Source organism: Panthera onca, chromosome E1, assembly GCF_046562875.1.
Source record: "Panthera onca isolate mPanOnc1 chromosome E1, mPanOnc1 haplotype 2, whole genome shotgun sequence".
Lineage (NCBI taxonomy): Eukaryota > Metazoa > Chordata > Mammalia > Carnivora > Felidae > Panthera > Panthera onca.
This window is the reverse complement of record NC_138352.1, coordinates 23281223-23294125: the sequence shown is the minus strand read 5'-3', so window position 1 is coordinate 23294125 and position 12903 is coordinate 23281223. Positions and strand designations below refer to the sequence as shown.

The following is a 12903-nucleotide window of genomic DNA, read 5'->3' as shown; positions in this document are numbered from 1 at the left end:
TCAAGAACAAGCAGGACAGTGTGTACAAACCACAGAGCAGCTACTAAGAAACCAACTAGCGGTAGCCTTGACAATGATGATGCTCTGTCCTTGCAGGTGCCAAGTACAGCCTTTTCTTTCTTAATCTTCACAGAGAATGAAGTAAAGACAGTGAATCCGGCCAGGAGGAGATGGAGATACCATGAAGACCCCATCTGGGTCACGTCACCCGAGTCCACAGGATCTGCCATGAGATCGTTTCCCCCTCCTAACAAAACACCAAAGATCAGGGTGGGGGGTTCTCTGGTAGGCGTAAGAGGAACAAACAAGGAATACAGTCCCTTTCCCCCAGGCTCTGGAGTCTTCCAGGGACCTGGTGAGGTGGGCCCGTGTGGGCATCAGAGGGCGGGATGCTGAAAGCCTCCTTGGATGACTGTAGGCATCAGGAATAGAAAAATAAAGAGGGGATCCTCACCTCCCTAAGTCTTACTGCCTAGCCCGGGTCGTCAGGGCAGGAAAGAAGGGAAGAAGTGGGGTCGTCTTGGCTGAAGGGTTCTTTGGGAAGCAAAACCTGTGACGGGCAGCAGGGGACTCGGGCAGAAATGGCCACAACACTCCGCCCCACAGAGGCCTTCCACGTCCCGGGCGGGGGGCTGCGGGGGACGTCCGGCAACCTTCCTCGGTCCTCGGCCAGTCCATTTTGGCTTTAGTGCATTTTCTCTTGCGGAACCAGCCCGAATGCCCACAGCGGGTGGAGCCAAAAAACCATTTCAGGTGTTCTCAGTGAGACGGAACACCATCCACCCAGTGAGTGGAAAGGAAGGGGTTGGTCAGAGTACCTCATGGATGGAGAAGCGTACCCAGGCACGTCGCTATCTTAAAAACGGCACGACGTCACTCAAAATTCCAGTCTGTGTGCTAAAAGCAGCTAACGCTGACCATGTACGGAAGATTGCTCTAAACACTTCATAAGCCAAATTTTATTTAATGCTCAAGGCAACTCTCAGGTGGGTGCCTACTATCATTTCCCCATTTTGCGTATCAAGAAACGGAGGCAGTCAGAGATTAGGTGACCTCCCAAGGTCACGGGACCAGAATCTGAACTTGGAGAGAGTCTGACCCCAAAGCTCACATGCCACATGTTCAGAGTATGTAAGGCTTCTTCTTCTCCCACAAGGTGGGTGGACGGAGAGAATGGAAAGGTCAGACCTATAAATGTCTCCTTGGTGCAGGAAAGGAAGTGATGTTCTTGTTTGAAAGCCTGTAACCTGGTAGGCCACGCAGGGAAAGCCTAAGAGCCAGAATATTAAAAATGAAGAGACAAAGGACTGCCTCTGTGGGGGGAGGGAAGGAAACAACCCAAGTCTGAAAGATGGAAAACCCAGCTGTAAGAACCGGCATCTACAGGGGCGCCTGGGGGGGCTCAGTCGGTTGAGCGTCCGACTCCAGCTCGGGTCATGATCTCACGGTTGGTGGGTTCAAGCCCCATGTCGGGCTCTGTGTCGACAGCTCAGAGCCTGGAGCCTGCTTCCGATTCTGGGTCTCTCTCTCTCTCTCTCTCTCTCTCTGCCCTTCCCCTGCTCATGCTCTCTCAAAAATAAACATTAAAAAAAAGTAAAAAAAAAAAAAAAAAAAGAATAGGTAGATTGTCACGGGTTAGCTGTTGCTTTTTGCTTTTTTCCCCTCTGCAGGACAGCTAGCTGCCACACAGCTCCTGAATCCCCGGTCAGGGACAATCCTAGCCGGAGGTATTAACTAATATATGTCTTTGAAGTATTTTAAGTCTATAGAGATCTGGAAGGTTTTGATTTTTGTTCTAAAGATCAGGTGCATTGGGCAAAAGCCGGCCAAGGGAGAGGAGACAAGAAATGCGTCTGTCATCAGACGGGAGGCCCTGGGGAATCTGGGTGGCTCTCCAGGCATCCACGGAAGACTTTCAAGTTCAAGGAATGTTTAAGATACACTTGGGGGCCAGGAAGCAGTGGCAGGGGCCTTGGGGGTCACCACATGGTGAGTGACAGGAAACCTAAAAATCCAAAGACTTACCGTTGCCTACACGCACCTGGGAAGGCCAGACTCGGGTAATTTCCAGTCCCTCCAGGGATGATCCCTTTTTTAAATACCTAACAACAAAGTTTTGTAACCTCCCCCAGTACAAATAAAGGCTGCAGTCATCTGGCCCCATTTCTCGGCCCGGGCCTGGGCCAAGAATTTACCTCTCCAAGATCCATTTGGCCAGTACAAATCCAGAATAGGAGTCAACTTTCCCACTGATACCCAGGATGACTAGGTGAGCTCGTCTGCATTAGGGTTCAGGTTCTATCGGAAATAAAATGAATGCACCAGACAGACATCCATGACATGTCTTTTGGGGTCGCTGCCTTCGCTGTTCATCCTCCCCTTCAGGGTCTATAGAACACCTGATAGCCGCAATTACAGAAGCAAGGCCCTTGGACCACCAGCTCTGATTATCACGCGACCGCCGACTTCGATTTAATGAATTTGGGAAACAAAGCACGCCACAGCGCCCTCAGGAAGATCTGTGACACGTGACAGACTCTAAGAGGTCACACGCTAAACCAACTGGTCTCCGTATGTTGAATCATGTGTTTTAGGAGTCCGTTAGACCCCAGACTCCCAAGCCAATACGACCAACAGCAGAACCAGTATTCCAGAAAGCACCATTCACATTGTTCTTGGACCTCCTCAATTAAGGACGCCTATCCCGAGCTGGACATCTCGATGAAGGTCCAGGCGGGTGGGACAAGACCCATCAGAGAGTGGCTGTCACACACAGGCTAAGGATGTGTCGCGCACCAAGCTGAGCTCTAAAGGAGATCATGAGCTCTGGTGGAAAGATCCTCGTAGATTTGTGGGCTGCTGATAGAACACCTCTGACGACCAGACCGCCGTGGGACAAGTGAAATGGTGACAGGCACATCAGTTTTAAGATTTGAAAGAGGAGCCACATGTTGGTCTTCTGAGTTGGAAGAGCCAACGCCACTGGGATTTCTGGGGACAGACTGCTGTCCCGCTGGGACCCAAGAGGCTAGAACTGAGCAGAGGCAGCGGGACAGATGTGCCACCGGCAGGGTTAAGTGAGGAGAGCGTGAGCCAGAGCCGGAAGGCAGTTAACAGACAGCAGGGAACCCGGTGTGTACGGAATGGGTCGTGTTGGTACCGGTGAGGTCTCTCAAGTATATAACAGGCAGTGGGCTGGGAGCGGAGGCAGAGGGGAGTACAAAGGGGGAGGACCATAGCCATCAGGTAAGCGAGCAGGGAGGCTCCGCTGTTGACGTCACTTCTCTTCCTGCCTCTGGCCTATCCACGGGCCTCTCGACCATCCCAGGTGAGTTTGTGCAGACTCTGCCGATGCATGCATCTGACAAATGCTCAGGGCTCCTGGGTCCCTCCTGACTAATGGGCAAGAGAGTGTAGACACCTTGGCCAACTCTTTAGGCAGGAGGGTTCACATAAACTATCTGATAGGACCAGGGCGCATGGGTGGCTCAGTCGGTTAAGCATCCAACTTTGGCTCTGGTCACGATCTCATGGTTCGTGAGTTCGAGCCACGCGTCAGGGCTCTGTGCTCACAGCATGGAGCCTGCTTGGGATTCTCTCGCTCTCCTTCTCTCTCTCTCTCTCTCTGTCCCTCCCCCTCTTGTGCTCTCTCTTAAAATAAATAAACTTAAAAAAATTTTTTTTTCAATTGTATCATTGCCAAGTTCTTTATTCAGAATGGCAAGATCTTTCTGTGATTCAGTGGTTCTCAGCCCTAGATGCATGTTAGAATCAGCCAGGACACCTTTAAAAAACCATCAATGCCTGAATCCCAGCCCAGGCCAATTAAATCATCCTAGAGGAATGGGGCTGGGGCCTCAGAACAGCAGTATTCTTTTTTTAAAGCATGTTTTATCTTTTATTGCATAAGAAGCCACCCTCGAAACAAACCAGCTTATTTATCTGGGTCTCAAATCCACACCTTTGGCAGAGTTTGGCAGGTACGGCTTGTATCTTCTACACGGCACTAGCCGAGATGGTCTGGCTTGGCGAGGACAACTCCCGAGACGATTCCCTTACTGGGCACTGGCTGTCAGCTCAGTGCTCAGCTGGGGATGAAGGCGGGGTGGGGGGGGCGGGTTTCACTTCTCTCCAGTGAGAAGAATGGAGAGCTCTTGGGCTCCAAGAGTGGCTGCTTGCACTCCCACAAGGCGAGCTACTTGGGTTCCAAGAGCGAGTGCTTGGTAGACCCAGGCACAATCAACAGGGCTCTTTCCGACCCTGTTGAAGTGCTGGTAGATCTCTTCCACCACATTCTGTTAGTTAAGTCATGGACGCCAAATCATTGCCAAAGGGAGCGTGGCTAGATTTCAACCCCCAGTGGGAGAACCAAGCACCTGCCGCCATTTTCACCATGACACGCCCGGCACGCATTTGCGGCGAAGGGAGGTGTTAGGGCCCTGTGGCTGCTGTAACAAGTACCACAAAGCTGGGAAATGACAGACATCCATTCTTTCGTAGTTCTGGAGGCCAGGAGGCCAGGATCTGTAGGAATGGGCCAAAGCCAAGGTGTCAGCAGGACTGTGCTCCCTCCAGAGGCTCCAGGACAGAGGCTACATCTTGGCTCTTCCAGTATTTGGTGGCATACACTTCTTAGCACGTGGCCACATCTTTAGATCTCTCTCTGCTCCATTTCTGCATTTTGCCTTCTCCGTGTGCCTATGTCAAATCTCCTTCCGCATTTTAGGACACATGTGATTGCACTGAGGGCCCGCCCTGATAATCCAGAGTGATCCCCTTAGTTCAAGGTCCTCATTTTAATCACATCTGCAAAGACGCTTTTCCCAATTATTTACAGGTTCCGTGGTTCAGGACCTGCTATCTTTCGGTGGGGGGGGGGGGGGGTGGTGTCATTATTCTGCCAACCAGAACAATGAAAAAAGGCTGATGTGAGCTTGTAAATCTGCCTCCAGGCCTTACTAAAGACACTCTGTTTTCTAAGTCATCCTGAATCAGAGACATCAGGACCAAAGCCTGGAGCTGGGATGGGAGTGAACCACCTTGAATAATGTCTGGGACAAGAGAGCCATCAGCCAGAAACACACTGCTGGCACTGAAGGGGAACTCACCATTTCTTCTAAGTATTGGCCAGTTTTTCCTTTTCTTTTCTTTCTCTCTTTCTTTTTCTTTCTTCCTTTTCTTTTCTTTCTCTTTTTCTTTCTTTCCTTCCTTCCTCTTTCCCTTTCTTTCTTCTCTTTGTCTTTCTTTCCTTCCTTCTTCTTTCTTTCCTTCCTTTTTCTTTCCTTCTTTCCTTTCTTTCCTTCCTTCCTCTCTTTTCTTTCTTTCTTTCTTTCTTTCTTTCTTTCTTTCTTTCTTTCTTTCTTTCTTTCTTTCTTTCTTTCCTTCCTTCCTTCCTTCCTTCCTTTCAGTAATGGCATTATTGACATACAATTGGTGGTTTTGTTTTTTAACTTCAGCAAAACGCTTTGACAAAATGAGCTTTAATTTATCACTGTTTCAAGGGGTAGTTTGGAGACTTTAAAATGTGTCTCATAGATTTGGGGTGCCTGGGTGGCTCAGTTGGTTAAGCGTCCGACTCTTGATTTTAGCTCAGGTCACGATCTCGCAGTTTGTGAGCTTGAGCCCTGTGTCAGGCTCTGCACTGACAGCAAAGAGCCTGCTTGGGATTCTCTCTCTTTGTCCCTCCCCTGCTCGTGTCCTTTCTCTCTCAAAATAAATGAACATTAAAATAAATGAAATAAAATAAGTGTCTCATAGATTTTAGGAGCTCAGAAATGGGATGAATGTGGAGAATTCCCCTGCTATTACTAAAACAACACAGGGACTCAACTGACGTAAATTCCTTTCTTCTCCCCCAGAACATTTACTCACAACCTTGGGGTTCTAGTTCTGTTAAAGCCAGTTAAGATCTGATCATCTGTAAGCCCACTGAACCTTAAAACACCTGTGCCAGTACCCCATTACCCTAAGCTGGGAAGCCCTCTGCTTAATGTTTAATACAATTTTTAAAAATATTTATTTTGAGAGAAAGAGACAGAGCACAAGCAGGGGAGGGGCAGAGAGCGGGGGAGACCCAGAATGCGAAACAGGTTCCAGGCTCTGAGCTGTCAGCACAGAGCCCAACGTGAGGCTCAAACCCACGAACTGCGAGATCACGACCTGAGCTGAAGTCGGATGCTTAACTGACTGAGCCACCCAGGTGCCCCAGTACAAATTTTACAATTCATAAATGTATCCGTTTAGGGTGCCAAGAGTAATTCGCATAGCGCATCCCCTATACCCTAAAAGTAGACGGTGCCAGTTTCTGGCTTTCAGTCAGAATTGTATGCAGAAGGGGCATTTCATTTACAAAGTTCTCGAATGCCAGAATGTCATCAGAGATGAGGCAGTGGCTTGAAATATCATCATTCAAGGGGCACCTGGGTGGCTCAGTCGGTTAAGCACCAGACTTCGGCTCAGCTCGTGATCTCACTGTTCATGAGTTCGAGCCCCGCATCAGGCTCTGTGCTGGCAGCTCAGAGCCTGGAGCCTGCTTCAGATTCTGTGTCTCCCTCTCTCTCTGCCCCTCCCCTGCTTGCACTCTGTCTCTCACTCTCAAAAAAAAAAAACCATGAAAAATAAATAAATAAAATATCATTCAAGCTTCTGCAACTTCCTGTGTATTTTGGGGGCCGGTGGACTTTGGCCCAAGATTCCATAGTGGTAACTCTCCCATGGATGGCATCTGGATTGCTTTTCATGGGTGCCTGGAACCAGACAGGGTCTGGCAGGGAGGACAGAGCTGCACAACTCTGATGGAGAAACACTAGGACCCAAGGAGTTCTCCAGAACCCAGCCAGGTCCAGAATTCACCCTCTGGGGTATATCTCCTTGGCTCAACGAACTTCACAAAGGAACAGTGGCTTCGCCTGAGATTAAAAACAAAATCTGAGGGGCGCCTGGGTGGCTTGGTCGGTTAAGCGTCCGACTTCGGCTCAGGTCATGATCTCACCGTTCGTGAGTTCGAGCCCCGCGTCGGGCTCTGTGCTGACAGCTCAGAGCCTGGAGCCTGTTTCGGATTCTGTGTCTCCCTCTCTCTCTGCCCCTCCCATGTTCACGCTCTCTGTCTCAAAAATAAATAAAAATGTAAAAAAAAAATTAAAAAAAACCAAAAAACAAAATCTGAGGCACCTGCTAATATGCACTTGTCTGTCTCTTCTCTGTCTCTCTGACTTTCTCTTACAATGCAAAGATCAGATTCTAAGTACACTCTTTTTTTTTTTTTTTTAATAGATTTAAGGAATTTCTCCTACTCCCTGCAGCGTCTAAGAATTCCCAGTCTTTCTTTCCCCCTTCGCTGGACAACAACCAACCACACAGAGCAGGTAATCAAGACACAAGACACAATGCACAGCAAGAGTCTGGTGGGTAAGGAGGTAAGCAGGGATCCTGGCCCCTTCTGAGCATGCCTCTGTCAATCCCACGACACAGGTCTAGGTCCCCGCTCTGAAAACAAGAAGGGCACGTGGTAAGACGCACGCACCCCTACAGTTCCTGGTTTCCAACCTTCCCTCTGCAGCCCTTCAGGCCAGATGCCTTTCAAGCAAGTGGGCCTTTCTGGCTGCCTCGTGACCTGTCGGGGAGACGGAAGTTGTGACTGCTACGCTTCTGTCATCTGAATTTCTGTCATTCCCATCCAACATTTTACACTCCCGGTCCGGCTCAAAGGAGCAGTTGCTGCCTTTGATTTCATGGCGGCAATTTTCCATTCTCAACCGAAGTTTACTTGACTGACTCCCTGGACCAACGATGCAACCCAATCCTTCTCTGAGACATATTTTCGCGGAGGCCCCCGGCTTGCGGCCGTGCGCGGTCCTCGCGGTCGTGGCTGATGCTCACCGCGAATCAGCCGTGCTTGTCAGAAAACACGTTTATGCCCCTTTTATTTGCTTTGGGGATCCTAGGAGGCAGTTGCACGTTATGGAAACTGATTTCACAGCAGCGTGGAGGGGGTCATTCCTATGCAAGTGAAGCGGAAGGCATTGATGAGTCTCCCCCGGGGACTGTGGCATCAGGAGGTATAGGCGTCCATCATAAGAGACGGGAAAAAGTCTTAGAAACTGACAGGTGACACACAGATTGCGTCAGGTTGTAGGTTTTACTCTCGGTCTTAAAGAGACTGAGGCTGGAAACGTAAAAGCGTGCGTTCAAGGCGCTGCTCGTGCAGGAACGTTGATGGACAATGCAGGTGAGCAGAGCCATCGTCAACGAGGAACCGTTTAGGATTTGAGAACTGACGTACTCTGATAAATTTGCAGTCAAAATACAAAGCGTGTTCCCATCTTTTAATTCCCCTTGCTGGCCGACTTTTTTTCCTTCTTTTGATGATAACTAATGAGTATCGATCGCAACCCTCATTTCAGAAGGTTGCACTTACCTTCGCCCCTAAAGCCAGGGAAGCGAGCCAAGGGACCCAATCTAAACAGCACAGAGGAAAACCTCAAGCAGGAGGCAACAGCTTGATTGCTACAAATCCCCTAAATTGCTGCCAGAGAGGGCGTCCTGCCTGGCAATCCAGTTCCGTGTTACCTTTCGGCCCCTCCCGGCTCCAACCCCCAATGCTGAGAAAGGCACACTAAGTCATACCCATCCTTTTTGTAAAACTCCAGCATCATATTATCCGTGGCGACGCTGAGGGGCCGGCGGATCTGCTCGGGCTGGCGACGGTCAGTGGGGTCCATGTCTGGGGAGGGCATTGAGCTATAGTTGGCGTTGTGGTTCACGTGTACCGGACTCCCATAATTCCCTGTGATGTTGAACTCTATCTCTGTGGGGAAGAAAGAAATAGGTGTACATGATCTATGGGTCCGTCACACCCTTCCTGGGCAGGAGAGATAGGAGCAGAGATGGGCTCTCATTTACACTTCACCCCTAGAAAACTCTGTCCCGCGGTTCAATGTTAGGTCACCTGTTGATATGAATTCATCTTAACATAATTCATCACATCAGCAGGTGCACACAACTGCTCACCTCTCACATTAATATGATGGGCACTTAATAAAGCAATTTCTATTTGTGATTTAAAAAACAACATGGGGCGCCTGGGTAGCTCAGTCAGTTAAGCATCTGACTTCGGCTCAGGTCATGAGCTCACGGTTCATGAGTTCAAGCCCCGCCTCGGGCTCTGTGCTGATGGCTCAGAGCCTGGAGCCTGCTTCGGATTCTGTGTCTTATTCTCACTCTGCCCCTCCCTTGTTTGTGTTCTCTCTGTCTCTCAAAAATATATAAGTGTAAAAAAAGATTAAAAAAAAAAAAAACAAACCCAAACTTAAACAAGGAACAGTTGGGGTACTTTCTGAAAAAGACAAAATCATCCATTTCAAACCTCATGGTTAAAAGTGAAACACCAGAGCAGTCTTAATTAAATCATGAAAAAGGACAATGCCTACAATCACCACTGTTACTTAACGTTGTTGGAGAAGCTGGCCAATGGAATAAGTCAAGAAAATGAAATGAGAGGAAAGATCGTTATTTTTAGTGATGATGATGTCTTTCTGGAAAACCAAAGAGAAAAAATTAGGAAGGACTGGAAGCAGAGATTTCACTAAGGTCACTAAGGTGGTGTTGGTGATCAAGTGACATCAGAAATATCCCAAAGTTCCCTTGCCATTTCCTATCTGCAACAGAAATTAATCCACTCATCCACAAACTTATAGTGTTATGCCTTAGACTCCTATTCCCTTCTTTCTTTATTCCGATTTCCCACCCTCACTCAACTTGATGTCATTGACAGAACTCTTAGGACATTAGCAGTTAAGAACCTTCATGGTCAAAACATACAAAACCAAGTCAACACCATCAAACTTCTTCGATGTTGATCATCTGAGTGATTACTGCTGATGGACAGAGCACAGAATTATTAACATTCTATCTTCACAGGAGGTAAACAGTTTACTGTAGCATAGCCAAAAGCACATCCTTAATGTTTACTAAACATAGGGTACAGTGCTCTTTTTTTTTCTTTTGAAAACAAACAGCGAAATTAGTACAACTGCTCTCTCCCGAAAGCTGTTACCTTCAGAGTTATCCCCTTCTGCTATGCTGCTTTTTGAACATTTATGAAGCATCATCCGAGGGAGCCACCTCTACAGCCTAATTTTGAACCGGATCCAAAAAAGAACCTGATTGCCTTTGAGCCTCACCTTTACGTTTTGAGGGCAACTCAAAGGACACACAAAAGGAGTAACAAAAATGGCACCCAGGGGATCGCCGAGCCCTGGATAAAAATTCATGCGCATCTCAGATCTATGCGGCATCTATGAAAGCAGGCGATCTCGCTTTCCTTTCTGCTCCAGCATTTCATAATTCATAGATGTAAAGACACCACGGTGTGGATGTGAGACCAGTAAAATCCACAGACACGGTTAGTGCAGGCAGTGGACAGCAATTGTCACTTAGCCAAGGATTAGACAGTAAGACACTGACGTGACTGTCCACACCCTACTTGAGTATGTGTGTGTGTGTGTGTGTGTGTGTGTGTGCGCGCGTGCGCTTGTGTAGGAGGATTAATAACAAACACTTTTGGTTTCAAAAGTTTCGAGGGGCGCCTAGGTGGCTCAGTCGGTTGAGCGTCTGACGTTTGATTTTGGCTCAGGTTGTGACCTCACGGTTGGTGAGTCTGAGGCCCATGTCGGGCTCTGTGCTGACGGTGTGGAGCCTGCTTGCGATTCCGTGTCTCTCTCCACCCCCTCCCCTGCTCACTACCTCTCTCACAAAATAATTAAAAATAAACTTAAGAATAAAGTCTTGCATCCACAGTAACACTGGTTCTTCCCCACCCCCACACCTCAATGCCGCCACATACCTCCAGGGAAGAACCAGTCTGCATGCTGGATGATGGGTTCGACAATCCCGACAATCTGCAGTGAAACCGTGGTCATCATCTCCGTGATGTTCCTGCCAGCGCAGAGCAGAGGGGGGGCAGGGCTGGGTCACCGGCCGGGGCGGGGAGGCACGTCTGGCCCCACAGCCCAGGGCCGGAAGCCTGCAGACCTAGGTCTAAGGGTAGGCTTTCTCTCTGCAAGGGCACTTGACCTTTCTGAGCCTTTCCTTCCCTTCCTCAGAAAGGGGTAACCACAAAAGGCCTCCTTACAGGAGACACATCAATGGATAATATACATAAAACTGTCTGCTTTCCAACTCTGTTCTCTTTTAGGAGACGGCCCTCTATCCCCCGGTTCCAGATGCTGGGGATGCATGCTCTTCGGAGACAGTCAGGAAGGCCTGGAACAGCTTGCCTGGCCTGGGGCTGACTCAGATTAGCTCAAAGACCCTCACCACAGACCCGTAGCTCTGAGACCATCATGGAGAAGGAGCTACAGAATTCTGGGTCTCCTCCTGAGTCTGAAACCTGAGCAGGCCAAGAGAGAAATAGAACTTGGCAAATAAATGAGGCCGATGATATGCTGGGGGCCCCGGTCGTGCCCTCTGCCACCCGCCCCATACCTTACCCATTCGCGTGTTCTGCCCTATACTCACCCTTCTGCTTGTGGCCACAGCAAGTTGGGGCCTAACACAATTGCCATGTTGCTGGGAGTCATCTTGTTCACATCTTGATATTCTGATAGCTTGGATAAAAATTTGATCAAGTATCTGAAAGGGAGTCACAAGGGCCAGGTTGAACCAGGGCTCAGCCCCAGCCGTGTTCCCCCAGCACAGGGCAGACACTTCTCTCCCCCACAGCCCATCTTACCGACAGCCAGATCATACACCCCGCCTTATAATGAAGACACATCATGGAAGAGGACACGAGAATACTTTACAGACAGACAGACTCATATACCAGGACGCGGCTACCTGTCAACATCTACATCACCTAACCCTGGCCAGAGAAATTCCCCATCTTTCCTTTTGACTCTGTTATCTAGTGACCTAAAGTCCCTCTTGTTCTTCAAACCTCAGTCGCCTGCCACCCTCCCCGTGTGCAGAGGTGAGAAGCAAAGTGTCCAGGTGTCACCGGCAGGGACCTCCACATGCTAGGGGTGGGATTAACCTCAGGGGGGCTTTCAGAGCTAATGGAAAAAGAAATTAAACATAGGGGTGCCTGGGTGGCTCAGCTGGTTGAACGTCCGACTTCAGCTCAGGTCACGATCTCACGGTTGGCGGGTTCGAGCCCTGCCTCAGGCTCTGTGCTGATGGCTCAGAGCCCGGAGCCTGCTTCGGATTCTGTGTCTCCCTCTCTCTGCCCCTCCCCTGCTCATGCTCTGTCTCAAAATAAATAAAAAACATTAAAAAAAATTAAAAAAAAAAGAAGTTAAACACAAAGCTAGCACACGAGCCAGGCACTCACTCCTAGAGATGTACCCAAGAGAACTACACCCACACATACGCATTTGTGCACAGGTGGGCACAGTATTAAGTCAGCTAAGAAGTGGAGACCACCCAAATGTCCAGCAAGGGAGGACCGGATGAATGAAACGTGGTCTGTCCGTACAAGGGAATACTATTCACCCATGAAAAGGAACAGAATACCGACACACGCTACCACATGGATGAACCTTGAGGACACGATGCTCGTGAAAAAAGCCAGACACGAAAGACCGCATGTTGTGCATGTTGTGTAAGCCCACCTAGAGGAAGTTCCCAGAGAGGCACCTCCGCAGAGACAGAGAAGGCAGATAAGCGTTTGCCGGGGGCTGGGTTGGCGTAGATGGGGAGTGGCTGCTAACGGGAACAGTGGCTGCTAATGGCGGTGAATGACATGGTCTAAAAACTAGGGGTGATAGTTGTGGGACTCTACAAACACACCAACAACCACGACACTGCACCCACCAAGAGGACACAACGGTATAGGACTTCTATCTCAAGGAACTATTGAAGGAGCCATACGTTAGATCGCTCTTGGGATTTTTTTGTTAATGTTTA

The 12903-nt window shown here is 49.0% G+C and overlaps 1 protein-coding gene across 4 annotated transcripts in view; it reads right to left on the bottom strand.

The window, feature by feature from the left end:
• ARHGAP44 (Rho GTPase activating protein 44) overlaps positions 1-12903 on the bottom strand; it is a 181846-nt gene that overhangs the window by 14473 nt on the left and 154470 nt on the right. For all 4 annotated transcript variants that reach the window (XR_013552095.2, XM_078437734.2, XM_078437735.2 and 1 more), the window contains exons 14-16: positions 11518-11631; positions 10844-10935; positions 8626-8806 (exon numbers count right to left, since the gene is read on the bottom strand). Coding sequence is in view for 3 of the 4 variants with exons in the window: in XM_078437734.2 (XP_078293860.1) it covers positions 8626-8806; positions 10844-10935; positions 11518-11631 (387 nt within the window). In the remaining variant the exon portion in view is untranslated. The remainder of the gene's footprint in view (positions 1-8625; positions 8807-10843; positions 10936-11517; positions 11632-12903) is intronic.